The sequence below is a fragment of the Gobius niger genome, assembly GCF_951799975.1.
Source record: "Gobius niger genome assembly, chromosome: 23".
In the NCBI taxonomy this organism is placed as follows: domain Eukaryota; kingdom Metazoa; phylum Chordata; class Actinopteri; order Gobiiformes; family Gobiidae; genus Gobius; species Gobius niger.
The window spans coordinates 3,125,015-3,152,948 of record NC_136874.1 but is presented as its reverse complement, the minus strand read 5'-3'; the positions used below and the strand labels follow the sequence as shown (position 1 = coordinate 3,152,948).

Below are 27,934 nucleotides of genomic sequence, written 5' to 3'. Positions count from 1 at the left end.
TTCCCCCTAATATGTGACATAAATCTGTAAAAATCATGACTCACCATAGGCTGCAGTTGCCGCACACAGCAGCAGAGCGACGGTCAGCAGAGTCCTCATGTTTCCAGCGTTTCCTGAGTCCAGACCTGCTCCCCGGACGAGACGAGCGCCTTTATTCACGGCAAACAAGGGCGGGACGGCGTTTCACAATCACACATTTCGCAAAACAATCCCAAAGTTCCGACCAGAAATGATTAGCGGGCGATTAGCAGGTGCTGACGGGACAGGAGGAGAGAGAAGACGCCCAGTGGAGAATTACAGATGTTTTTGACGACCGACGACATGGGAAAACAAAGCTGCTGAGTAACAAAGCTGAGTAAGGTTGTGGCAGACGTGGTCAATATCTGTACGATCCTTGAGTCACATGACATAGGGCCTCATTTCCTAGTTATCCAGAGTGTTGTTGATTTTTTTATTCATGCAGTCCTTATATTTGAAGAGTTAAGTGGTGCTAGGCTAGTGCATGTCTATGGTAACTAGTAGCCTGCATTAAAAACAGTCTGAACCAAGCACAATGCACCTGAGGCAAATCACTTAAAACACCAGACGACTGAATAATGTTTCAGCTATAACCATTTTGTATTTAAAACCGGATCTACAGTAGTTTGTTTACCTGCGGCCGCATTAGTACACATGGAATTCACAAAGGAGCTTTCTACAAATCAGATATGGCAACGTTTGGAGGACGAGCCCATGATTTTGAAGAGGTTTTTAATGCAGGCTACTAGTTACCATAGACATGCACTAGCCTAGCACTAGCCTAGCATCACTAAACTCTATATATATCTCCAGAAATCCTCAAATATCTCCAGAAATCCTCAAATATTTGTTTGGGCGGCTGCTGTTTGGGGCCTTTCCTTTACATCGCCGTTGCTTCCTCGATAACTCCACATCTGAGAGCGTCGCTCGTATTGGTTCGTCATTCTCGGACGTTTTTGCAAAAAACAAATATACTGTACGTGCTGCCCTTCATCTCGGGCCCTCCAACAAAGAATCTCTGGCCCCCAAGAGGATTTTGAGAAATATTGTTGTAAAAATGCGGGAAATACTGTCAGTATATATATAATTTTTTTCCTGGCAGAACATTCCAATTAGAATCAGAACTTGTTTGAGGACAGGTTCACACTTAAATATTGCCACGGCTTTGCCTTGTCTGGTTTTTGTTCGGCCCATTCTCTTTCATGTCATGGTGTCACGGATCTTACCGGGACTTCGATATGGGATTAAAAGGGGTCTGGATAAGTCTAATTTGCACAAGCCCCAACAGCAGTGCTTAGTTCCTCCTCCTTTCAACATTATACAGGGCCAAACTCTTTTTAATTTGTTGAAATTATCTTTTTATTTGGGCCATGGCTTGCTGTAAAAAGGCTGTAAGAAGGTCATGAAGTACCTCTTTGGCCCTACAGGTGGCTCCACACTCCACTTTGGGAACCGCAGGTCACGTAAACCTTGCCCATAACAAATCTTCAACGGATTTGCTATGGGCACTGAATCCTGATATTGGTTTCTGGAGTTTTGGGAAATGTCCAAAAACTTTGTATTTCTTTACAGCCGAACAGGATGGGGCTTTGTGACAAACGGGCGTGACGAATGATGCCCTCTGGTGGACAGAGAGGGGGGGTGCACATTCAGCCACATCACAGTCAAAAGGGAACAGCGTGGGGCTTTGTGTTGTGCGTCTTAAAAACTGCAGCTAATCACTTGTGCAAGGAGTTTAAATGCAAAATTAGTTTAAGAGCATGAACAAGAAGCGGCTTTGAAAAGAGAAAATCTGCGAAACTCATCATGACGCTTCGGGAGGAGATATTTTCCCCCAAAAATGAAACATGGCTTTGTCTTTTATGACGTCGTTCCTTGAGCTAAAACAACGGAATGAAACTCTCATAAATAAATGCAACATGTTCTTCCCACATGAACACCCAATGCCCAGAAACATGGTCTACACAAAAGCTAATGTTAAAATGAATATTGAGACAACATCCATGTGAAACCATGACGAACACTGGAATGAAATATATATTTTTGTATATACAAATTTCAACCATTTTGATGCTTTTTTTCAAGCTTTTAGATTGGGGTAAAGCCAAACTGGAGGAAAAGTGCTCGGTTCAGGTAGGGGGCAAGAGGTTAAAGGGATTAAAGAGGGGGTGTTATGCTTTTTTCAATCACATAGCACCAGTCTATATCACACTACAATGATGACAAACCTTCTGTTGGTCTGTAAATGCAGTAAATTAGAATAACTGCCTTGTATAAAATGTCTCTCTCAAAATGGCTGTAGTGAATGTCTTGAAATAGGCCTCTGTCTCTTTAAGAACCTCTGAGCCTTTAGACACGCCCCCTCCACACGCTGTCTGTGGCATCAGTGGGGAGGGGGTTCTGCTGAGGAGCAGTGGTTGGTTACTCGGCTGGTGACGAAAGCTCGGAGGCGTCTCCAGGAGGTGGGGGCGTTCCTAGGAGGACTCAGGCAAACCTATCCCTAAAATGGCCGCCATCAGAGATTTTACAGATTACTCAGAAATACGTGAATGTGCCAAGGCAACACTTCAGGCATGTTTTTAATGAGGGAATGACATAATAACATGATGTAAAAATTGAAAAAGTCCATTTTGCATAATACCCCCCCTTTAACTAAAATAAAATAAATATAATATGATGTATTTTACTCATAATGTGTAGAATGAGCTCAGACCTGTTCACCACCATCACTCAAAGAGTTGGTATTTCGGGCTGAAGTACCAACTTTCTCCATCGTCATGCACGAGCTAAACATAGAGACTGCAGTTACGTGTTAGACCTGAGGTGGCAGTAGCGAGTAAAAAACTGACAACGTCCATCTATTCCCTTTAAGCTTTTAGATTTGGGTGTTTAGGTGGGGGTTAAGAGGTTAACATCTTAAAGAAGTACTAAGTAACTGTTGCCCCTAGAGGCCGTAAGCGCCACTGCAGGTGTCGTAGCATGTTGCAATTTTTTTACTCATTAATTGTCCGTGAGAGTAAAAACTACGCTGACAGAAGAGACAAAGGGACAGAGAGATATTCATCCAATTACACAATGGAGATCATTTATTTCGCTCAAACTTGGCTGTAAATACTGTTTAAGTGTCGCTAGCCCGCAGTTAGCTTTGCCCGTTAGCCTGTTAGCTTCTTCTTTGTGATTCCATTAGTGTGTATTGGTGACTCCGACCCGGTTGCAATTGTGGTTTTCTGGCCAGAGACACCAGGGGGAGATGAAATACCCCCCAATCATCCCATTAAACTTATATTACCCCCAGAGGGACAAAGATGCTAAACTTAATGTGCAGTAATACATCACGTCACAGCGCCCCCTAGTGTGGTTGTAGAAAGCAACGTGACAACCAGCCCCGGTCTTTAAAAGTTAGAATAGAATAGATTAAACTTTATTGTCTACCATGCACAATGATGGCAGAAATGTGCCTTTGGCTTGCTCTTACATTCTAATACATTTGCCCAGCAATGTACATAATAAAATCAGTTCATTATAAAAATCTGTTCACTGCAGACACAGTAGCAGCAGGCACACTTCATTAAGGAAAGGAAAAGGAACAGACTGGCACTAAACTACTCGGTTTTGACCATAAGGGAGTCTGGAAGTTTGACCACGGCTACGAGCTTCTCCAGTTCAAACGGCGTGACACAGTGAAGTCTTGTTCAGCACATTTCTCACTGTCTGTTGCATTGACCGTGTGTCTGCATGTCGATGCTCTCACACCGCAGACGAACGCAGCACCAGTCGCCAGGAAGGAACACATGCTATATTCCTTGAAATCCCAGACCACAGAGTACAGCTGGAAATTATCCGCTTTTTTAGCCCATTTGATTAAGCGATGTTGTTATGTACATTTCTCAGAAACATGAGGTACTGACAGCGTTCTGAGATGTTTTAACCAATCATAAAACAAAACAAGGTCTTGGGACAAGGCCTCGTGGAAGACCCAGGACACGCTGGTGGGCTATGTCTCCGAGCTGGCCTGGTGTGGCCTCGGGGTCAGAACAGCTGGAGGAGGTGTGTGTGGATCGGGAAGTTTGGGCGTCTCTGCTGAGGCTGCTGCCCCCGCGACCCGGCCCCGGATAAAGCGGAAAAAAATGGATGGATGGATAAAACAAAATAGAAGACGGATAATATGTATTTCTCTCATAAAATGCACCCAAGTGTACAAAACGTTGTTATGCATGCCTTTCAGTCATGTTACCTTTGTTGTTATGGCGGCCATTTTGAATTCCGAAGTAGAATTATGCAGTACTATAACATGTATGTATGTAATATCTCTACTCGGGTTGAAAATGAAAGACGACTGATCGACAGTGGCGTTTTTATGTTCTCGTAATCATTGCTCAAAGAGAAGAGTAAAAACATGGCTCCAGAAACCAGTGAGTCAGTGTTTAAGCTGCTCAAGACGCTAGCATGCTACCGGTTAGCAACTGTCAATGGCTTCAACAGGATAAATGTGTGGCTCACATCTATGAACACTGAGGAACACTGAGAAAAGTTTCCTCTTTGATGCTCTGATTACATCACATAAACGTGCGACTCTGGGGCCGTGTTTTTACTGTTATCTTCTTGATGTACCTTTTCAACTCTTTCCTCCCCTCTGTCACTGAACTGATGATTCTTGTTTTTCTAAATATTGTTATTGTTGTATCAATGGAGTTTGGTGAGGTCATTTCTTTTAATAAACTGATGAACTCAGAGCTCATGTCTCTGTGAATGCTGGACTTTCCCAATTGTGAGTCAAATCATGGTAAATGTTGAAAAATAAATGGAAGAAAATGACGACAGGGAAAGTCCATGTTAGAATTTGTTCTGCTCCACGACTCAAGGGTGATATTTATCAAAAGGTTCTATATCTGAGGAAAACAATCAAGGCTCTGTTTTTTCCTAATCAGAGTTGAGACGTGAACCAGGCGGCCGCTAAAGCTAACACTATAGAATTGTACATTAAAATATAATAATAATAGTTTCTTATGGTTCTTACTCAGACCTGGGTCAGTCTACCCCATTTTTTCTTCTTTGAAAACACCAAGATAGTTGGATTTATTTAACCTCTTGACTCCCACCTGAACGGATCCCATTTTCTCCAGTTTGGCTTTACCCCAATCAAAAAGCTTCTTGGGAAAAAAGCAACAAAACAGCCACAAAAAATGAGAAGAAAACAAGGATGTATGTAACGCAACAAACATGACAAAAATTCAACAAAGATGTGACAAAAATTTGACAAAAATTCACCAAAAATGTGGCAAAAATTCACCAAAAATTCACCAAAAATTTAACAAAAATGTGACAAAAATTCTAACAAAAATGTGACAAAAATGTAACAAAAATGTGACAAAAATTTAACAAAAATGTGACAAAAATTTAACAAAAAGTGACAAAAAGCTCAACCAAAAAGTGATAAAAATTCAACAAAAATGTCACAAAAACTCAACAAAAATGACAACAAAAAAAAACATACAAAAGGTGACACAACACTGCAACAACATGAGGAAAAAGATCAGTTTTGTGGGTCTTAGCTTTCAAATGAGGTGTTACACAGGCTTATATAATAGCCAAAGAGGACAGAATGCATTTGGTTCAGGCGGGCCAAAGATTCACATCGAGAGAAAAACACTTATTTTTACAGCCAATTTTTAAAGAAAATAAATTGTTCTGGCAAGTTCAAATTGTGTAAAGATCAAATGTATAATCTTACATAGAAAATAAAAATGTTTTATTTTCAAAATATAAGGGTGGTTCAACTTACCCCCCTCCCCTAATGTTGAAATCTGTAATGGCTGCTCACTGTTAGAGCTGCAGAACCTCCAGAACCAGGAAATACGACCATATTAGTCCAGTGCTCCGGTCTCTGCTCTGGCTTCCTGTCACACAGAGAATAGAATAGAATTTTAAACAGCGCTCTGACATGTTAGAGCCTGAGATGGTTCACATGGCTCTGAGAACTTCAGCGAGGGGTCTCCAGGTGAGAGTCAGGACTAAACATGGTGAGGCTAAAGCTAAAATCTGGAGCAGCCTTCATGAGGATGTGAGACAGGCCTCGTGCATATGACACTGAAAGCGCCTCCTTCATGTCTGTTGGGCATCAGAGCTTCATTTGTCTCAGCGATAGCGATCATTCATGCGAGCAGCGCGATAAGCCACTTCCTCCAGGGCAGATCGACTTCAAAACATGTATTAATAACTGTTCAGTTGCATCGGATTTCAGTGTGGCAATCAAACACCCCCCCGTTCCCCGGCGGTGTCAGGAAAATGCAAAGCTATGCGAAAAAGCAAATGATTTTAAAGCTGACGTCTGAAAAGCAAGAAAAGGATGATCTTTACATGAGGCTTATCTGAAGGAAGTGGTTTTTATGTATAGGTTTGGTAACGAACTAATGATGGGCTAGAAAACAAAGTCTCCTTCACGCTCTGGGATTTCTTAATTCCAGCTAGAGGATATCACTGTTTCTGAACATTATCTTTCATAAATGCTAAACAACAGCCCCATTTAGTCCATCAAAATAATAGTAAACTTCTTCCACTCCTCTTCTGGCGACGAGAGCAGGGGGCGGAACCTTCAGATAAAACTCTCGTTCCCTCTCCTCTCCTCGTTATTCTCACCCCCCCCCGGACGCATTTGACCGCGACACCGCGCTGCAGAATGTGGCTCACGGACGTTTTGGTTCCTTTCCTCAGATTCAACCTCTCTGGGATGAAAGTGTTCTTCTACCAGATTTTCATCAAGTCCTTCACCTTGCCAGGTACGAATGAATTTACGGAAGTATTCAAACCGATACCGATATGAAGGGGGTTGGCCGATAACCGATATATTGGCCGGTATTTTATGTAATAGCCTATTGATAAACATTTATTGTAATAGTAAAGGTTTCAGTCATGGAAATATATGTCGATGTGGGTTTTTCTAAAGCCGAACTTCAGGGAAAGGTCTCCTGGTGGTTCCCAGAGTCAGGGCTAAACACGGTGAGGCTAAAGCTCAGATCTGGAACAGTCTTCATGACACTGAGTATTTTACCTGCACTCTTGCTTTGTTTTATGGATTAATTTCATCTGCTTTCTTTTCTTTTTCATGTAACTGTGAAATACCTTGAATTGCCTTGTGTATGAACTGTGCTCTATTAATAAACACGCCTTGCCTATAAATGGTAAAATGGTAAAATGGTATATGCGATTTTTTTAACTCATTAATCGTCTGTGAGAGTAAATACTACGCTGACAGAAAAGACAAAGGGACAGAGGGATATTGTTCATCCAATTACACAATGGAGATCATCTTTTTCACACAAACTTGGCTGTAAATACTGTTTAACTGGCGCTAGCCCACAGTTAGCTTTGCCCGTTAGCCTGTTAGCTTCTTCTTCGTGATTCCATTAGTGTGTATTGTTTCCTTTACGGCCATTATCGTCTCTCTGCAGTGAAAAAAAAATCCACTGAACCCCATATAAACACAGTAAATATGTACAAAAGTATCCAGTTAACCAGAAACAGTTCGCGGAAAAAGTCAAAAAATGCTGCTGTACCAAGAGAGAGGGAAGCTGTTGCTTGTTTATGTGTCGCCATTACAAAAATATTATAAAAATATTACCACAACTAAGCCAAAACATCAGCATTTTGACTGAAATACCACCACAGAACTGCGATGTTGAATAATTTTAAAAAGAAAAAAAAAATAGTAAAGGCTGCAATAGTGGATATGTTTGAAATTGCCTAGAAATATATATATTTAATGTCTAATTTACATTTAAAAAAATCTTACATAAACGCTAAATAACAGCCCCATTTAGTCCAGCAAAAATAATAGTAAACTTTTCCAATCCTCTTATGACAAGAGCAGGGGGCGGAACCTTCAGCTAAACCCCGTTGTTCCCCCTCCGCTCCTCGTTATTCTCGCCCGGACGCATTTGGCCGCGACACCACGCTGCAGAATGTGGCTCACGGACGTTTTGGTTCCCCTGGTCAGACTCTACCTTACCGGGGTGAAAGTGCTGTGGTACCAGATGTTCAACAAGTCCTTCACCATGCCAGGTACGAGAGAACGTACGGAGCCGCGCGCGTGCCAAATCTGACGCGAAAACGCGGAGTTAGCGCCGCGTTTCGGGCGACAGAAAGACGGACGCGATGGTGCAACATTAGGCAATCGATGGCTAAATGATAAATATCCAGCTTTAGGCTTTCTGCAATTTACTTCCCTCTTTTCTAAACGTATTTTTGAGAAGTCTAATGCTAATAACCTGTATTGATCTGTATTAATCATGACAAGAACGTGAAATACGTTGTTTATTATGGCATAACAGGACCATAACAATGAAAGAAAAAGGCAGAAATGAATCGAAAACACTGCTAATATCCACGCCTTTGCTTAAGATTGCACAAAAGTCATCAGTAATCATGAATACAGTACAGGCTCGCAACATTAGGAGGTGTTTTTTTTATCTGATAGTGCTGCAGAAGAGGTGGTTTGCTTAATAACAACATTACTAGACAGTTGTGCGCAAGAGACTGAAGGCTGATTTCATCATAAGCTAAATGTGAATGAAAATGATCAGCATAAAGCGGCTTTAAATGTAAGTATTTGATGTCAGCATTAATATAAAAGACATAAAGGGCTTTAATGGACTGGGGCAGGGGCTGGGTACTGGTAAATGATCTCAGTTTGGTATTGGAAAGAAGGTCTGGCATTAAAGGCTTGGTTGTTTAAAGATCAAATTATTGATTTTATCCCCCTCATTTTTGCCAATTTTTTTTTTTTTTTTTAATTTGCCCAATGTTTGCCCCATTTTTCACAATTTTTTCTTTTTTTTTCTTTTTTTTTTCTCGTTTTTCCTTCATTTTAGGTAATTTTTAAATTAGTAATATTATCCCTATTTCACCCCATTTTCTTCATATTTTTCCACATTTTTTCCTTATTTTTAACACATTTTTACCCAAATTATTTGCTTATTTTTGCCTCAATATTTTTCTTGTTTTCCCATTTCCCCCCTCATTTTGTCTCATTTTCCGTTTCCTATTTTGCCCCCATTCCCCCGCCATTTCTCTGTATATTTCGGTATTTTTTCCCTTATTTTTGCCACATTTTCAGCCCAATTATTCCCCATTTTCCACACATTTATTGACATTAATGGAGATGAACCCGATATTGTAAATTTGAAAAATCTTGTAGTTATTGGAAAAAGTATTGGTATCAAAAACCAAGTACAGTTCAAGTATCGGTATCAAAAACGTTCAGGTATTGGCTAAAACGTAACGGCACCATGCAGCCTTAGGGAACACTTAATATCTGTTATTGTTGGTGAGCGCATTTCTTTTAATAAACTGAAATACGGCATGCCTCTGTGAATGCTGGACTTTCCCATTTGTGAGTCAGATCGAGGTGAATCTTCAAAAATAAATCAATGAAGGAGAATTACAACTGGAAAGTCCACGTCAGAATCAGTTTTGCTCCACGACTCGAGGGCGATATCCATCAAACGGCTCTGGATCTGAGCAAAACAATCAAGGCTCTGTTTTTTCCTAATCTGCCCAAGAATGTGGCCCATTTAACTCACAATAAGACGATTTGAGGAGTTTGTTAAAGCACATTTCACTTTTCCAGGTCATGACGAGACGTAAACACACAGCGAGCGCCGATAGGGGAATCTAAATTAGTGATAGTAGTAACACAAATAGTCTTAGAAGGGACTGGAAACTATTTAGTCCTTGAAGGGATAATAAACATTTGACGCTGTTGAATAAAGAGCACATTGTGAGAGGCTTAACTTTAAACGAGAAACCACAAATTACAGGCTGTGTGCTTTGAATATTGCATCGACTGATCCCAAGTATTTCATCATTTTAATAAAGTAGTGATAATTACAAGCAACAATTTCCAGATGAACCTGCATAATATATCACTAAATGTTCTCGTTGTAACATAAGGCAAGAAGAAAAGAAAGAAATGTGCCACAGTTCAGTTTATACATAAAATAATGAAACAAACAAGATTTTAAATGTTTTGTGCCTTGAAATAAGTACAAGTGCTCATTAGAGCTGGGACGATACACTTTTGTCACAATCCGATACGTATCACGATACTCAGGGGCTGAGCCGATACGTATTGCGATATAGTAAGTAATTATAATAAAGTAATGTGTTTACCTTAAAATGTGTAAAAAGAAAACAGTCATGTGTCCAAACATTAACATTAAAAAGTGCCTTAACAGAAAACGTTACGAAGTGCTGCGTAACTGGAAAACAAAGGATAAATGATAAAAATGCCTCCAAACACAAGTACTGAAAGTATTGTGATATTTGGTATTGCAGCAAAAAGTATTGCGATGCTATATTTTGTCCCAGCCCTAGTGCTCAATAGGGCTGGGACAAAATATCGGATTGGATTTGGATCGCAATACTTTTTGCTTCAAAACCACTTTATCAAGTATCGCAATACTTTCAATACTTGTGTTTGGAAGCATTTTTACGACACACTCCTTTGTTACATTTTGTGTTAATGCAGTTTTTAATCTTAAAGGAACAGGCCACAGTTCTTCCATACTGAGATATGTTCTTACCTGAGTTTAGACGAGTTGTTACGTACCTGTCTGGTCTTTGTGCCTGTGGAAGAGCGTGGTAGCTTCCAACTTCACCCCCGTTTGGAGCTATAGGAATATGTTGGGAGAGGCCAAATGCTAACAACATCTTTGGTCGTTTTGCGTGACTGAGGGCACACACAAAGACCAGACAGGTACACATCAACTCGTCTAAGCTCAGGTAAGAACGCATCACAGTATGGAAAAACAGTGGCCTGTTCCTTTTAAAGGAACAGGCCACTGTTTTTTTTACATACTGTGATGTGTTCTTTGTGCTTTGACGAGTTCTAGCATTTAGCCTCTCCCTCTCTCCTCTATAGCTCTATAGGTCAAGATAGAAGCTACCAAGCTCTTCCACGTTTTCCCTATTTAAATATGGTTACGTGAAGTGTTCCACTACAAAGTATAATTACACAAAATTAAACAATGTGGATTTTCTAAGCGGATAAAAGGGGAACTATATTGTAAGGCGTAATAATACCAGGAGTAGTTCCAAATCCACGCAGTAATCTTCACTTTATTGTGCGGATGCCAAATTACTCCTGGTATTATTACGCCTTACAATATAGTTCCCCCTTTTATCCGCTTAGAAAATCCACATTGTTTAATTTTGTGTAATTATACTTTGTAGTGAACACTTCACGTGACCATATTTAAATAGGGAAAACGTGGAAGAGCTTGGTAGCTTCTATCTTGACCTGTTTTGGAGCTATAGAGGAGAGAGGGAGAGGCTAAATGCTAACGCCGTCTGTGCTGTGTTTACGTGACTGAAGGCACGGGTGAAGATCAGACAGGTCCTAAAGAACTCGTCAAAGTAGTGGTAGTAGTAGTAGTAGTAGTAGTAAGTAAGAACATATCTCAGTATGTAAAAACGGTGGCCTATTCCTTTAAGGTAAGCATGTTACTTATCATAATTCCTTTTTCCTGTATCACAATACATATCAGATCGGCCCCTGAGTATCGTGATACTTATCGGATCGTGACAAAAGTAGATCGTCCCAGCCTGAGTGCTCAATATATGTTACTGTTGGGTTCTCCTGTTGTTTGCAACCCCTGGTAGTAGTTTCCGTTGAGAGTCAGAAGCAGCAAGATATATGACTTCCACTTCTTATTTGATCATAAGAAGTCTAAATTAAATATGCAATTTGGGATTTCCTCCAATAGTTGGAGCTCGAGGCAGCTGATTCGCCTCCCACGCCCAGCCCTGTCGTCCTCAAGCCCTCTGACACAAACCTATGATGAGGCAAAGGCCGTCACTGCTTAAAAATCTATTTCCAAACCAACTTAGTTAAATTAGGCACTTCAACTGTGCATTTTTACTAATTTCTTGCAGCATGTTCAACTCTGTACATTACCAATTCATATTTCACTATTCCTGTCAGGTATTCACTAACAGAAGTGGATTTATAACCGAACCAGGACCTGAACAAGAATCAAAACCAGAAACCAAAAAAAACGAACCCAGGACTAAAACAGGGGGCGTCATGGAGGGCAAGTCCGGCCCCTCCTGCTCCGGGCTGAACCTGGTGGCTCACCCTCGCGCCAAGAGCAAAGTCTGGAAGTATTTCGGCTTCGACACGGACGCCGACGGCTGCATCCTGCACTGGAAACGCATCTACTGTCGCGTCTGCATGACCCAGATCGCCTACTCCGGGAACACCTCGAACCTCGCCTACCACTTGGAGAAAAACCACCCGGTGGAATTCGGCGAGCTGGTCAAGAGCAACACGGACCAGATGCGGGAAGCCTTCGTCACGGCGTTCTCGAGGATCAAGACCGAGCCGACGAGCATTCAGGTCACGCAGCCGTACGATCCCAACGTGAGGCAGAACCTTACGGAAAACCGCCGGCACAGCGATCTCACCATGGCGGTTCTCAACTTCATCTGCGAGGGGCTGTACCCGGTTTCGATAGTGGAGGAGCCGACTTTCAAATCGCTCATGACGACGGTGGACTCGAGCTACTCCTTGCCGAACAAATCCGACCTGGCTCTCAAAATGATCCCGCAAATGTACTGCCGCACCCGCAACCAGGTGTTCTCCGACCTGGCGAACGTCGTCTACTGCGGGATCACGACGGATTTGTGGCAGAGCTTGACGCAAAACCGGACGTACATTTCCTTATCGATCCACGCGGTTAACGGTAACGGCGCCGGCGGGTTCTCCACGGTGAACAAATGCCTCAAAACGTTCGAAGTGCAGGAAGACAACACGGCGGAGAACATCACGAGAGAGATGTACGAGGCGTTCGTCGAATGGGGGATCACGCATAAGGTGAGCGGGGCGACCACCAACGGCTCGGTGGACATCGTCAAGGCGTGCTCGCTCTTGGAGATGTCCGTGGAGATGCCGTGCCTCGGGCATACCTTAAACCGCGCCATGGACGAAGCCTTCCAGCTGCCGAGCGTCGACAGCTTCCTGGGGTGTTGCCGGAAGCTGGTGGACCACTTCAAAGAACCCGTTTTGTACATCCTGAGGGAAAAGCAGCAGATGTACGGGCTGGCTTTGGCCACGCTGAACTCCGATAAGGGGAGGTCGTGGTTGGCGACGTTCGCGATGCTCCAGATGCTGAAGGAGCAGCAAGTCGCCATCAACGCGGTGATACTGCACGAAGACAGCGGGCACCCTTTCAACTTCGACAGCAACAACTGGGCGCTGCTTGAAGGCCTGATCGCCGTGCTTCAGCCGTTCCAAGTCGTGGCGAACATGTTCACGTCTTGCCGGTTCCCCACGATCAGCATGGTGAAACCGGTGCTCCACATGCTCCTGAACACCAACCTGAAGAGCAAAGAGGGAGACAGGAAGGAGATCGGGATGATAAAGGAAGTCCTCTCCAAAGTCTTGAGCAATACGTACTCGCAAAACGCGCAGCAGGAAATCGCGATGTTCCTCAACATCGCGACGTTCCTCGACCCGAGATACAAGAAGCTGCCGTTCTTGTCCAATCAGGAAAGGGCGAAGGTGGAGTCGAATCTGATCGACGAGGCCAGGGCGATCCTCGAAAAGCAGAACGCGTGCCTGGAGGACTTTTCCTTTGTGTCGGAGGAGCCGCCGAGCAAAAAGAAAGCCACGTCGGCGCAGGAGAACCCGTTGGCCGCCATTTTCTGCCAGTCCGAAATCGACCAAGGCCACGAGGAGCTGCACTCGCAAGTCCTGGAAGAAATCGGGAACTACAAATCGCAAAGGGTGCTGGGTCTGAACGAGGATCCTTTGCTGTGGTGGTCGAGTCACGCCACGCTGTTCCCCACCCTGCCCAAACTGCTGCAGAAGTACTGGTGCGTGCCGGCCACGAGCGCCCCGTGCCACAGACTCTTCAGCTCGTCCGGGACGGTCCTCTGCGGGAAGAGGAACCGCATCGCGCCGCCGCTCGTCGATCAGCAGGTTTTCCTCTACGAGAACTCGCGCGGGTACTACGAGCCGGAGCCGTGCGAGGAGGATTTGGACTCGGTCTGGGAGGCCAACTGTTCCCTGGGACAACCGCTGGAATAAAACTAATCCAGCAAAGACTCACGAAAGACGGCATGAACTTTGTGTATTGTATATTCTGAAGTTTGACTGACAATTGCCAACGACCACAACTTTTAAAGGCCCACTATTTCGCTAAAAGGACTTGTTTTGTCTTTTTCTTTTTGCCTTAATTTAATTACAGTGTCTCGTAGCATTTCTATGAAGGATATCGAATCGTCTCTAAATTTAAAGAGCCAAAATAATGTTCTTTTGAGGGGTTAAGCTTTCAAATATGGTCGGCCATTTGAGGACCTTGAATGAAGCATATTCAGATAAAGGTTGCCATAAAATAATTTATTATTCTTGCACTGTTTTCATCCAATTTCTGCTCTATATTGGCGGTTATCGATTGTTAAATAAGCTATTTCGATTGACACTTCGTCTGATTAATTATTTATGCCCTAGTTTTTATATTGTATTTAAAAGAACATTATTTTGGGGTAATGGTTCTTTCAATTTAGTGTCCAACTAGCCACAAAGGGACAAAAAACCCACAACTTTTTCAATGCATCAGTTGCCACATGATTACGCACCTTAACCATTTCATGTTTTAAGCTTGACTTGATATTTTTGGTACAATGAAAGCCTTGCAGATGTTTCCTGAACTCGCGTGGCCTAATGCTTAATAAAGACGCCGATGACGAGACCGGTCTGAAATCAATTCATCCAGACCAGTGGTTCTCACCTGGTGGATCAGGACCTCAACTTTATTTGGGAATATTTCTTTCAATTATCATCAGCTGGAAAAACACTTAAACCTTCCAGAGTCTGTTAAAAGTATTTATTTTGATAATGATTTAAGCTTTATTTGGGTCTTGCAAAGATGTTTAAGAAAACTCTAGATTAGACGTGGCCACAGTAATACGTTGGAACGAATGACAGTCCTGGCGGCCATCTTGTGACTGGCCCTTCTAGCCCAGTGCAATGTGAACAAATGGAAACACCACTTAATTCCTTGATACGTTTTTTTACGGTGACTCTTTGATCATGTGACTGTTTTTATGTCAGATCTGGAAAGAAAATAATGTCATTTCACTTTTATGCATTTGTGAAGTGATGATGTCATCGCTCCACTTCCGGGTCCAACCGAAGTTTAGCCTTATTCACTATAATGGGATTTAGCTGATTTTAATCTGCTGTAGAGTCGACTACAGGCTCTTTTTAAACAACTGCTCACACAAATATATCACATTTACTTTAGTGATGCTTTTCTGGTATTAAATATCTGATTTTTTTTTCCATACACAATGAAGGCTTGTCTCTCTTTTTCCTGGAGAAATGGTGAGCTATATTGTTCGAATTAGGTGTAAAACAGTTGTTGGCCTTTTAACTGCTGTTGTTTCAGCAGGAGATTCAGATAAAGTTGTGTTTTTTGCTTTGTTTATCAGTGAAACTCTCAACAGTTTGGACCCGGAAGTAGTTAATCATTGTGTTTGACATCACACTTAAACTTATAGGAGGCATAAACTTTAGCTCCATTTGTTCAAGTCATTCACTTCTATTTTGTTTCCTACTTTAAAATTAGTATGTCTGTTCTTTTTAACACGACATGACCGATATTTATTGAACATGTGACAGTTAATGCCAACACTAAACCCTTGGAATGAATGGAGAAAACAAAGCTAATACGACTAAACAACATGACGTTTCAAAGAAATGACCTGATCCCGGCTGAGATACGAGACTTAGAAGTAATAAATCAATCACATTCTGATGTTGAGTCAATAAACAGTCAGTCACAAGATGGTCGCCACGTTTGTCATGTCAAGGAGCCTCATGTCCGATCTAGAGCTTTATCAAATACCTCTGGGGTCGTGGCTCGTCATTAATAAAGAAGCTTCGATGCGACACCAGTTGAAACCCAATGATCCGAAGTCAATCACGAAAGACGACCACCTAATCCTGCAATCCTATAATTAAAATGAAGTTTAAGAACCGCTGGAATGACATATATCTTGACTTGAAATGTTGAAACAATATGGACGACTGTGCTGATGTGTATAACCAGTTTGCTTGTGCCGAACGCTCAACCTTTCGTTTATAAGATTAATGTTCATTTCAAAAGCTGCCCATAAACTCTGAGCGATAACTGAATGTTGTAAAGCTTTGTTCTGTAAGTAAAGGCACTGAAACAACGACTTTCTTCTTGTTTTTGGCTAATTCTGTCATGGTTTGCATCCCTCATTCACGCCAAGTTCAGTCGTTTGATTTCCCAGAAGAGATTTCAGTTTTAAAATAACAGTTTCATAGCGTAATAAGCTGTTAATGTAAAAACACTGTCAATAATGTAATAAAGATTTACCGGTTGTTACATTATCGGCCTGACAAGATGAAAAAATCATCCACGAACGTAATAAATTCAATAGATACAGACGCATCTCGTCATAGAAGGGGGTGTGGCTTCACCAAGGAGGAAAACAATCTTTTGGGAAACACAATTTCCCGCTCTTTTTAGCCATTTTCTGGTGGAATATGAACTTATTCATCACACATGAATAAAGTCAAGCGTAAATCAGGTCCATATGGATGTTTTTTCACAGCAGATTGTTCAGTAGAAGCAGAAAAACGGCCGTTGTAGCTAGCGTTAGCATTCTTCGTTATTCTCCGTTATTCATGTAATTATGGGCTGTTAAAGCATTTTGCTCCTCTTCATGTCTTTGTATAATTACTGGGTAGAAAACTATATCAATATTTCTGCATTTGTTTAAGTAGTTTTGATTCGGTGCATAATTTCAAATCAAAACAACGCCGCCCAAGAAGTGACTTCCTGTTTCGTCCAGCACGCCAAAATAAAAGCACCGTCTTATTCATTAGCTCAACTTTCTTTCTGTCTATTAACAGACAAAATGTGTGTATTTAACTATATTCATGTAATGTTGCAAGAACAAGCTGAACTACTCAATGAGACGAGCTGTGAGCTTTTATTTTGGCGTGCTGGAGCGAAACAGGAAGTCACTTCTTGGGCAGCGTTGTTGTGATTTGATTTGATCTTGTTTGTTTTCCCCCTCAACTGTTTCAAACATGATCAATTTCAGACAAATGTATACAGATCATAATTTTAGATGAACTTCTACAGTAAAAATAAGATTTGAATCCAATTTCATGGGTTTTAATGATATTTAAGGCCTTGATTCTGGCACAATTCATGTAATGATTTCCCTGTAATCTGTTCCTACAAGAGGAATGAGAGGAAATTTGGATATTAAAACTAGACTTTCATTGTGTCAAATTTCAGCCAGAACTGCAGCTGAGTTTGTTTATAATTCATCTGATGTGTTTCCCTGCAGAAACCCTGGTTAAAAATCTTGATTTAAAAATTGCCATTACTCGGCTGAAATTGGTTAGAAAATCCCATTATTTGAAGCAGAGCGCTCACGATTTGCCCTGTGGTGTTTGGTGGTGTCTGAGTTGGTGATATCGGTGAATCTCTCCCTCAGCCTTACCGTCTCAGAGCGGCAGAGTGGGCATCGTCACCGGGGGAACCAGAGGAATGGGCCTCGCCGCCACCAGGAAGCTGCTGCGCCTGGGCATGCATGTCATTATAGGTACGGACGGTGAAGTCGCCTACGGGAACAGAGTCACAGCAAATCATCTTCTTAATGACTAACTCGATCAAAACAGAGGCTGCGTTTACATGGAGAGCAAAAATCTGATTATTGTAGAGACATGTAAACAGCAGCATCTGATATTCATGTAATCTAATCTAATTCCTGATCTGAAGGCTGTTTTTTTTTACATTAAAGGGGGGGGGGGGTTCTGCAAAATCAACTTTTTCAAGCTTCACATCATGTTATTATGTCATTCCCTCATTAAAAACATGCCTGAAGTGTTGCCTTGGCACATTCACGTATTTTTGAGTCATCTGTAAAAACTCTGATGGCGGCCATTTTAGGGATAGGTTTGCCTGAGTCCTCCTAGGAACGCCCCCACCTCCTGGAGACGCCTCCGAGCTCTCGTCACCAGCCGAGTAGCCAACCACTGCTCCTCAGCAGAGCCCCCTCCCCACTGATGCCACAGACAGCGTGTGGAGGGGGCGTGTCGGAAAGGGTCAGAGGTTCTATACACAGGTGTACCCTGTGTATATTAACCAGAAATTATTCTTTTCATAGGAGCAAAATAGCCAAAAATAGTAATTATTATTGGTTAAAGAGGGGGGATTATGCTTTTTTCACTCACATAGCACCAGTCTATATCACACTACAATGATGAGCAAACCTTCTGTTGGTCTGTAAATGCAGTAAATTAGAATAACTGCCTTGTATAAAATGTCTCTCTCAAAATGGCTGTAGTGAATGTCTTGAAATAGGCCTCTGTCTCTTTAAGAACCTCTGAGCCTTTCAGACACGCCCCCTCCACACGCTGTCTGTGGCATCAGTGGGGAGGGGGTTCTGCTGAGGAGCAGTGGTCGGTTACTCGGCTGGTGACGAAAGCTCGGAGGCGTCTCCAGGAGGTGGGGGCGTTCCTAGGAGGACTCAGGCAAACCTATCCCTAAAATGGCCGCCATCAGAGTTTTTACAGATTACTCAAAAATACGTGAATGTGCCAAGGCAACACTTCAGGCATGTTTTTAATGAGGGAATGACAGAATAACATGATGTAAAGCTTGAAAAAGTCCATTTTGCATAATACCCCCCCTTTAAAATGCACCAGAATGCATCTAAATAAAAAATAAACAATCTCCTGGGGAAAGGGCACTGCTTTTGTGAAGACTAGGTGATTCATTTGTTGATGATATTGGGGGGTTGTGAAAACACGAGTGGATTTTGAAGCCTGATTTTGACTCCAGTTGGGAACGAGAGAGAGGAGGGAGAAGCCGCCGTGAAGCAGCTCAACGCCGAGAACAGCAGCAGTGGAGGCAAAAGTAAGAATGACATTTATATTTGTTGCTAGTGCTTTTAAAATAAACAGACACATTGAAAACTGATGCAAACTCAACCAAAATGAAAACAAGGAACTAAAAATAATTGGAAAAAGCCTCTTAACTTTGCATTAACCTCTTACCCCCCGTCTTAACCGAGTGTACTTTCCCCAGTCTGGCTTTACCCAAATCTAAAAGCTTCTCAACTGGAGAGCGACAGTATAATGCCCCATTTGAAAGCTAAGGCCGACAAAACTGATCCTAGCATTTTTGTTGTGTTGTCGCCGCATTTTGGAAATATATTTGTAGATTTTTCATATTTTTTTTAATCCTTTTTTCATAGTTTTGTCACTTCTTTGTCGCTTTTTGTGTCACTTTTTGTGGGGGTTTTTGTGTGTGCAATGTTTGGCATGTTTTTGTTGCTTTTTCATCATTTTTTCCAGTGCTTTTTTTGTCACTCTTCAGTTACTTTTTTGTTGTATTATTGTTGCTTTTTTTGTCTCATTTTCATCACTATTTTTGATGCTTTTTTCCAAGAAGCTTTTAGATTTGGGTAAAGCCTAACTGGAGACAATGCGCTCGAGGTTAATGAGGAACCCAGCTCTTTTGTAGATGGTTTAAAATAGAACTGGTGTTTGGCGCCATCTACTGGAGAGACAAAAGACGTACACTCACTTTCTTACTGTTGTACAATACAAGAGGTTTACACACAGGGCATTCAATCCAAATTTCTTGCAAAAATGAATGAGTTTCTATCAAATTTAGTCACTTTATATCTTACTCTAAAATGTGGTGGTAAACTTTCATTACATTTGGACTCATAGAAGAAGTGTCTGTGACCGGTTTGTAGAAAGTCTCACTCGTGTCTCTGCTTCAGTCGAGTTCGTTTACCTGGACCTGACGTCGTTTAAATCCATCCGAGCGTTCGTCCACAACTTCAAACAGAGACGCCTCCCGCTGCACGTGCTGGTCAACAACGGTCAGTCACTTCTGCCTCACGCTGGAAGACAATGTTAAGCATCTTATACCTTTTGGTCCAGGGACGGCATTAGCACAATCTTTTCTCATTTTGCCATTTCCCCCCCTGATTTTCCCTATTTCCCCACATTTTCTCCTATTTTTGCCCCATTTTTTAAACACAATTTTTGCCATAATTTCTTTCAATTATTCCCCATTTTCCATTTTTTTTAAATTATTTTTTTTATTTCACCAAATTTTCAAACATTTTTTTTCTTATTTTTGACACCATTTTCCCCCCTAATTTTTGCTTATTTCTTATTACAAATATTTTCCCTACTTCCCCCCATTTTTTCCTATTTTTGCCCCATTTTTTCTCTTTATTTAAACAATTTTTGCCATAATTTTTCCCAAATTTCCCCCATTTCCCTTCATTTTCCCTCCAATTTTTTTCTCCTAATTTTTGCTCCTTTTTTTATAACAAATATTTTCCCTATTTCCATAATTTTTGTCCTATTTTCACCCCATTTTTTAAACACAATTTCCCCTAATATTTGCCATAATTTCTCCCAATTATTCCGCCATTTTTCCACACACTTCTTGACACTGAGACTGTCATTTTTTCAGATCTTCCAAACATTACTGTTCTGTTCACAGGTTCTAAATGACAAATATTTTAGCGTGGGTATCGCAAAAAGTATCAATATCGTAAACCAAGTATCGTTGAAGTACTGGTGATGTGTTTTAACGTGTCCTCTCACTGTAGCCGGGACGATGCTGGTGCCCGAGCGCCACACGGAGGACGGCTTCGAGTTCCACTTCGGCCTGAACTACCTGAGCCACTTCCTGCTCACGAACCTGCTGCTGGACGTGATGAAGGCGTCGGGGAAACAGGGCCGGAATGCGCGCGTCATCAACACGGCGTCCGCCACGCACTACGCCGGCGTCATGGACATGGACGACCTCAGCCGGAGGTAATGCAGGGGGAGGGGGAGGGGGAGGTAAGACCCACCCTATGGTCATGAGGTCTGGGTAGTGACCGAAAGGACGAGATCGCGGATACAAGCGGGGTGAGGAGCTCGGAGTAGAGTCACTGCTCCTTCACGTTAAGCGGAGCAGCTGAGGTGGCTATAGGGCATCTGTTCCGGAGCCTCCTGGTCGCCTCCCTTGGTCGGTGTTCCAGGCATGTTCTATTAGGACAAGGCCTCCTGGAAGACCCAGGACACACTGGTGGGACTATGTCTCTGGCCTGGTGTCGCCTCAGGGTCAGAACAGCTGGAGGAGGTGTGTGTGGATGGGGAAGTCTGGGACGCTGCCCCCGTGACCCGACCCCGGATAAAGCGGAAGAAAATGGATGGATGATTTATTGACTGTTGAAGCCCACAAAAAGGCTAAATTAGATGTTTCCACAGATTTGTTCCACTATTAACTATCACAAGTGTCACTATTGTTGGTTTGCAGGTTCTTTTAACAGCATTACGCTTTCACAAGTCATATTTAACCTCTTAACTCCCGCCTGAACCGAGAGGATCTTTTTCCTCGCGTCATCAGATTTTTTTCCCATAATTTTTTGGTTAGGTATTCAACTCATTTTTGTAACTTTTTTGTCACATTTCTGTCATTTTTTCGTCCGTTTTTTGTGGATGGAAAAATGATCATTATTATTATCAGTCACTGGGTCCATGATCTCTCTGTACCAGACCAAACATTTCCTCATTTTACCTCTATATAATATTATAAGCCTTGAGAACGCTGTGATGTCACCTGCAACCCAGTAATAGAGCATTGCATTGGAAATATTGACATTATTTTTCACTGTATAAGGTTTTTGAAAGGACCAAAACTAAACTATCCTCTGTTAAATGGAATCTAGATTTATTGTGGCCTTAAATCTGACGCCTGTTTGTCTCTCTCAGGTCGTGCTACAGTTCCCACGGGGCGTACTCCCAGTCGAAGCTGGCCCTGGTGATGTTCACGTATCACCTCCAGGAGCAGCTGTCGTCCGGAGGTTTCCACGTCACGGTGAACGCGGTCGACCCGGGGATGGTGGACACGGCGCTCTTCGATAACCTGTGGACGCTGGCGCAGATGCTGAAGAGGCCCGTCGCCAAGCTCATCTTCAGGGTGAGCAAAGACTCCTAAATCAAACCACAGCCTTTGCATTAATCGTCCTCCGTCTTACCCGCAGACGCCAGAAGAGGGCGTCTCCACCGCCGTTTTCGCCGCGGTGTCGTCGGAGATGGAGGGCGTCGGAGGCTGTTACCTTTACAACGGACAGAAAACACAGTCGTCCGAAATCTCCTACGACGTGGAGCTGCAGGAGCAACTGTGGAAGAAGAGCTGCAAACTCGTGGGTCTGCAATAGTCAGGAAACAGATCGCACTTTTGTTCTGGTTCTAGTTTTTGTACCTTAAAAACATTCATTATATTATTGATACTGAAAATACAGAGTACAAAATGAAGTAAAAATGACTGGAATTAAGAATATATTGACCTGCGGTGTAATCTCAATCAAATTTTTAACACATTTTTATGCTGCAAATCATTGGAAATATCAGTATTTTTAGTCTGATTACATCAAAACTAAATCATGAATCAGACTCTTTTACTCTTGTGTATTAATTTCATCAAGTACTTTTACTTTCTGCTTGATCAAAGTGATTTCAAAGTAACGTTACAGGTACTTTGGTAAAAATATGTTGAAGCTGCCCTCAGCTTTTTCATCAGTATTTAAGGAGTGACAATGATTTGACGGCTCCTGAAGATGTTGGATTATTAAACGGACAATGCTAAACTCTGACTGTGTTAGCTGCTAATGCTAAACTGACTGTGTTAGACGCTAATGCTAAACTCTGACTGGGTTAGACGCTAATGCTAAACTGACTGGGTTAGACGCTATTGCTAAATTTTGACTGGGTTAGATGCCAATGCTAAACTCTGACTGTGTTCGACGCCAATGCTAAACTCTGACTGTGCTAGATGCCAATGCTAAACTCTGACTGGGTTAGACGCCAATGCTAAACTCTGACTGTGCTAGATGCCAATGCTAAACTCTGACTGTGCTAGATGCCAATGCTAAACTCTGACTGGGTTAGACGCCAATGCTAAACTCTGACTGTGCTAGATGCCAATGCTAAACTCTGACTGGGTTAGACGCCAATGCTAAACTCTGACTGTGTTAGCCGCTAATGCTAAACTCTGACTGGGTTAGACGCCAATGCTAAACTCTGACTGGGTTAGACGCTAATGCTAAACTCTGACTGTGTTACCCTCCAATGCTAAACTCTGACTGGGTTAGCCGCCAATGCTAAACTCTGAGGGGGGTGCAGCTAGTCTCTGCTTCTGCTGGACAAAGTTACCTCGCTCTTTCAAAGATGGCGCCTCTAGCGATGCAATGTGGGAATGCAATGCATGGAGTAGCTGAGAGCAGCTTTAAGATTTATTTTTCTTTTTTAATATATATGTATATATATATATATAAATGAATTGCCTTATCCTCTTTGTATTGTTTCATCAACATACGTGTTCAGTCTCTCATGTCCAAACCATCTCAGTGTTCAGCCTTTAGCAGTTTTCAATCGTCCAATACCAAAGCTCAGTGATTCCTGTTTACTGTAATGACGGTTTACCACTTTATGATTTAAGCGAGTTTTGTTAATTTTTTTTGTCATTCCGTCCAAATGTGATGCCTCGTCAGTTACTACACTGTATCTCTAACATTTTACACCAAATACTGCCTTTTATGACATTTTTGACCAATGCCTTACTACATTACATGCACTTTACTGTATAATCACTGTCAATGAAATGCACTGAATATTAAAGTGATCGGTTAAAACATTGTGTCTATTGTGCCTGATTGGAATAAGACGACAGAAAAACAAAGGCGCAGACTCTTCAACACTTAAAATGAAATATATTTTTTTAAGAAATGAACATAACAAAAGAAGAACAACATCTGTTTTCGAAGTTGTCATTTGCAGAATTCATTTACACAGGACTTTAATGTTTTCGCTTCGGTTCCAGTCGATCCCACGCCGCCGCCGCAGAATCCGGCAAAAAAATACTGATAACATTTTATTTTCTAACGGACAAGACAGACGGAAGCGGCGAGGTGGGACCGCTTCCCTGCAAGACCAGGTCCAAAGCTGAAATGATTTAGATTTGGCAGGATGAGGTTTTATCTGTTTGACTTGTTTCAGTGTATTTGTGGTTCAGTCATGATGTTTATTACAGTGTTAGGGCCACAAAGGCGACGCGTGAATGAGAGAAAACTGAGACTAACAAGAGAATACTGAGACTAATGAGAGAAAACTGAGACTATAATCTGCTGCAGGGCTGGGCCATATCGGCAAATTGAAGATCTCAGTATTTCTGGGAACTGGGGTGATATTTTTGCATCAGAAATATGCAAACAATGTTCTGCTACATCTTGTTTTCCAATGGTTTATCGCTCAAGAAGATGATTGTCCTGGTCAGACTACAAAATACAGAATAAAGTCTTTCTCCATTTACCCCCATAGTTTTGCATCCCCCCCCCCAATTTTCCCATATTTTTTTTTTCACATAAAAAAAAGAAATTTTTCTCAGATTTTTATTTTTTTCCTTCAATTTAGTGAATTTTTTCCACACATTTTTCAGTATTTATCCCAATTTTAGAAAAAAGAAAATGAGAAATTTTCCAAGATTTTTTGTATTTTTTTTCTAGAATTTACTTAATCCCCCCAATCGTCTGTACTTTTCTCCAAATTTTTAAAGATTTTTTCTCTTCAGTTTTTCTGTATTTTTTCCCAATTTCTTTTACTTTTTATCCCAATTTCTTCTACATTTTTTTCCCCCCAATTTTTTTTTTTTTTTTTTACGTATTTCTTTCTCAATTCCCCACCCCAATTTATTTTCAAAAACATTTTCTCAGATTTTTTTTCTTTCTCTAACTTAGATATTTTTCCCCCAAAATGTTTCTGTATATTTTCCCAAATTTATTTTATTTTCCCAAATTTTCTCCCCGTTTTTATTAATTTTTTTAATTATTTTTTTTCTCCCTTTTTTGCCAATTTTTTCCACACTGGAGGTAAACTCGACACTGTAAATGTGCATATCTTCCATCAGAACAGATATTACTTTACAGACGACATATTGCGCAGCTCAGCTCTAACACACTGCTGCTGCTGCTGCTGCTGATGATGCACTTATGCACTCATACTGTTATTTTTATTATCATTACTTCCTGTCGCCTTCTGTGTTCCAAGAACGGAAAGATAAAAACAGTTAAAACTAAGAATAGATAATGAACTTCTTCAAAAGAGCAGATATAAGAGAAGCTACACCAAATTTCATCATCATGTGGTAAAGTGAAAGACTAGTTCTTTAAAAGATGCAGGTCTAAAGTTAAAAAAAGGAACAAAGATATGATGTTATTTTAAGTCCTGCCTAATCCTTGAAAGTTCATAAATGCACTGAAACAAGCGCCACATTTTCAAACCTCACCAAAGCCAAAGCTCCAAACCAGTGGACCTTCAGCCCGTCGTTCCGCAGCGTCTAAAGCGTGTAGGATTTTCACATAGCGAGCTCTTTTGGGGGGGTAATATCTTACATTGGCTCTGGTCACTCATAAGACACCATAGAGACATTTACACAGCGGAAGGAGCGTTTCTGAACCCGCTCCCTCCGGAACAACGATTAAACAGAGCGGCTCCAAAGTTTTCACCATGATCCGGCCTCGTCCTATTTAAAAACACGATAGAGTTCAACACACGGGGGAGGTCTGCCCGCCGCGAGGACCCACCCGGGGGGGGGGGGGCGCAGCCTTTCAGCGAGGTCAAAAAGCAACAAAAAAGAGTGGCAGAAATCCTCGACTTCAGACACAAAGACGATCGCCAAAATCTATCCTGGAAACGGCAGCATCGGAGAATCAAGTATTTGTGTATTTCAGTGATATTTTTGAAGTAACGTCTGTAAACCTGTGACCTAAAATGACTAATCTGAACTTTACAAGTATCCAATCAGAAAGCAGAATCAGAAACCAATAAAACGACTCTCTCACTTCCTCAGTCCCAGCTCCTGTCCTCAATAACATCCCAGCCATTCGTTGCACTTAGCTTTCAAATGCAAATCACAGAAACTTCCATCCTGCCTCCTACAAACATTCACTTTAATCCATCGACAAGTCTTCAGGCTGCTACACTTCAGCTTTAAAAGTATCAACAAATACTACTTTCATGCTCCTAAAAATAATCAGCAGATTAAAGTGATAGTCTGTAAGTTTGTGAGGAGAGAGAGTGGAATTTTAAAGTAAACAATCAAAATTCCCCCTCTCTTGGACCGGAAAGCCCTTCGTAGTTTGCAACATGAGGAAGCGATTAAGCTCCTCCCCCTCGCCCCTGATTGGACCTGACAGGCTGGTTCACAGGGAAAGCTTGTCTCATTGGTCGACGCGGGAGGAGACTAGACTCTTATTGGTTGCTTTCACATTTCATAACATTTGTAAAACACTTAGACTTCCAGACTATCGCTTTAAACTCATTAAGCCCTAGTTTTTTACTCAAGTACTCTTTCGGGTCACTACTTTTTTACTTCCACTTGAAGAGAAATAATTTAGTAAAGTAACGTTGCTCTCACTTTAATACATATTTTGATTACTTTTCTGTTTATATTACTTCATGCTGACAGATTCTGGCCTGCCTGTACCGCTATAGTCACGATGAAAAATAAATAAAAATCAAATTGATATGAACTTTGCTACGTTTTATATAAAAAAAATCACACACTTCATTCGTTTTAAAGGGATATTTCAGGATATTTGACATAGGGCGTCATTTCCTAGTTATCCAGAGTGTTGTTGATTTATGTAGATTTTTTTTTTTAATTTTCTATTCATGCAGTCCTTATATTTGAAGAGTTTAGTGGTGCTAGGCTAATGCTAGGCTAGTGCATGTCTATGGTAACTAGTAGCCTGCATTAAAAACAGTCTGACCCAAGCACAGTGCACCTGAGGAAAATCCCTTATAAACACCAGACTAACCAAAGAAGAGGTTTTTAATGCAGGCTACTAGTTACCATAGACATGCACTAGCCTAGCATTAGCCTAGCACCGCTAAACTCTTCAAATATAAGGACTGCATGAATAAAAACATATATATATCTCCAGAAATCAACAATACTCTGGATAACTAGGAAATGATGATGTCAAAAACCCTGAAATATCCCTTTAATTAAAAAGTATCTTGGGGGACTACACGTTTTTGCCACAGAATTCATAGTCTTTGTAGTAGAAGTAGCATCTAAGTCACAAGGCAGTGTCCAGTTTGTGCTAGCCCAAAGCCTGGATGAATATTTCCCGGCTGATTTAGGCTGCTCTGCACACTGGGAGGTAGATGATTGAAAACTATCTTAACATTCAGACAACAAACAAACAAAAGTACCGTCTAAAATCATAAAAAAACGATGCTTTAAAAAAAATAAAAAAAAACAGCATGTGCAGCGCTTCCGTAAACGTCGCCTCCGATTATCGATCATCGCGGTGGGTAGACCTCCATTTTTTATTATTATTTATTCCATTGAGAGAAGAAATGGTCCTTTCCTGCCCGCTTCGCGTCGGACCCGGGGCGTGCATAGGTGTTTCCCGCTCCTCCCCGCGGCGCTAGTGTAAGGCAGTTTTTTAATCTTTTCTTTTTTGTTTTTTTTTGAGTCTTCTCCGCGAGGGTTTTTGAGAAGGCGCAGACGAAAAACCGAGCAGCACACGTGTCCGTTTTTGTGCAAACCGTCTTGTAAACAAAACACATTCGATACAAAGAAAGGGGGAAGGGGAGGTTAGCAGTACCACAGGGCAACTTAAAAAATAACTCCAAAAATGTGCTTTTCTCTGTTTCGATTTTCTTGCTTTTTTTTGTGTGTTTTTTTTTTTTGCTTTCGCCACGTACCTCCGGTGTGCTTTCGAACTCTAGTTTTGTCAAGTACCGTGAAAGAGTTTTGACATTAAGGGGGGGGGAAGGATGAAG

At 41.6% G+C, this 27,934-nt stretch overlaps 2 protein-coding genes and 1 long non-coding RNA gene across 3 annotated transcripts; all 3 read left to right on the top strand.

Annotated features, from left to right (window-relative positions):
• The first annotated feature begins 633 nt into the window (after positions 1-633).
• LOC306982242 lies at positions 634-27,345 on the top strand. The gene is made up of 2 exons (XR_013794185.1): positions 634-746; positions 26,969-27,345. It is a non-coding gene; the product is annotated as an uncharacterized lncRNA (long non-coding RNA).
• dhrsx (dehydrogenase/reductase (SDR family) X-linked) lies at positions 7,954-22,325 on the top strand. Its single transcript, XM_079582075.1, has 7 exons — positions 7,954-8,076; positions 17,560-17,667; positions 18,909-18,983; positions 19,858-19,959; positions 20,704-20,911; positions 21,854-22,061; positions 22,126-22,325. The coding sequence occupies exons 1-7, from the start codon at positions 7,977-7,979 to the stop codon at positions 22,300-22,302; spliced, it is 978 nt and encodes a 325-aa protein (XP_079438201.1). The 5' UTR covers positions 7,954-7,976; the 3' UTR covers positions 22,303-22,325.
• Positions 12,101-14,176, top strand: LOC306982184 (E3 SUMO-protein ligase ZBED1-like; the record flags this gene model as incomplete). The annotated part of the gene is made up of 1 exon (XM_079582025.1): positions 12,101-14,176. The coding sequence occupies one exon, from the start codon at positions 12,101-12,103 to the stop codon at positions 14,102-14,104; it is 2,004 nt and encodes a 667-aa protein (XP_079438151.1). The 3' UTR covers positions 14,105-14,176.
• Positions 27,346-27,934: the final 589 nt, after the last annotated feature.

Coding starts and splice junctions, on each gene's coding strand:
- dhrsx (XM_079582075.1), top strand. CDS start 7,977: ATGTGGCTCACGGACGTTTTGGTTCCCCTGGTCAGACTCTACCTTACC. Junction 18,984..19,857: donor CAGCAGCAGTGGAGGCAAAA/GTAAGAATGACA, acceptor TCTCTGCTTCAG/TCGAGTTCGTTTACCTGGAC. Junction 19,960..20,703: donor GCACGTGCTGGTCAACAACG/GTCAGTCACTTC, acceptor CTCTCACTGTAG/CCGGGACGATGCTGGTGCCC.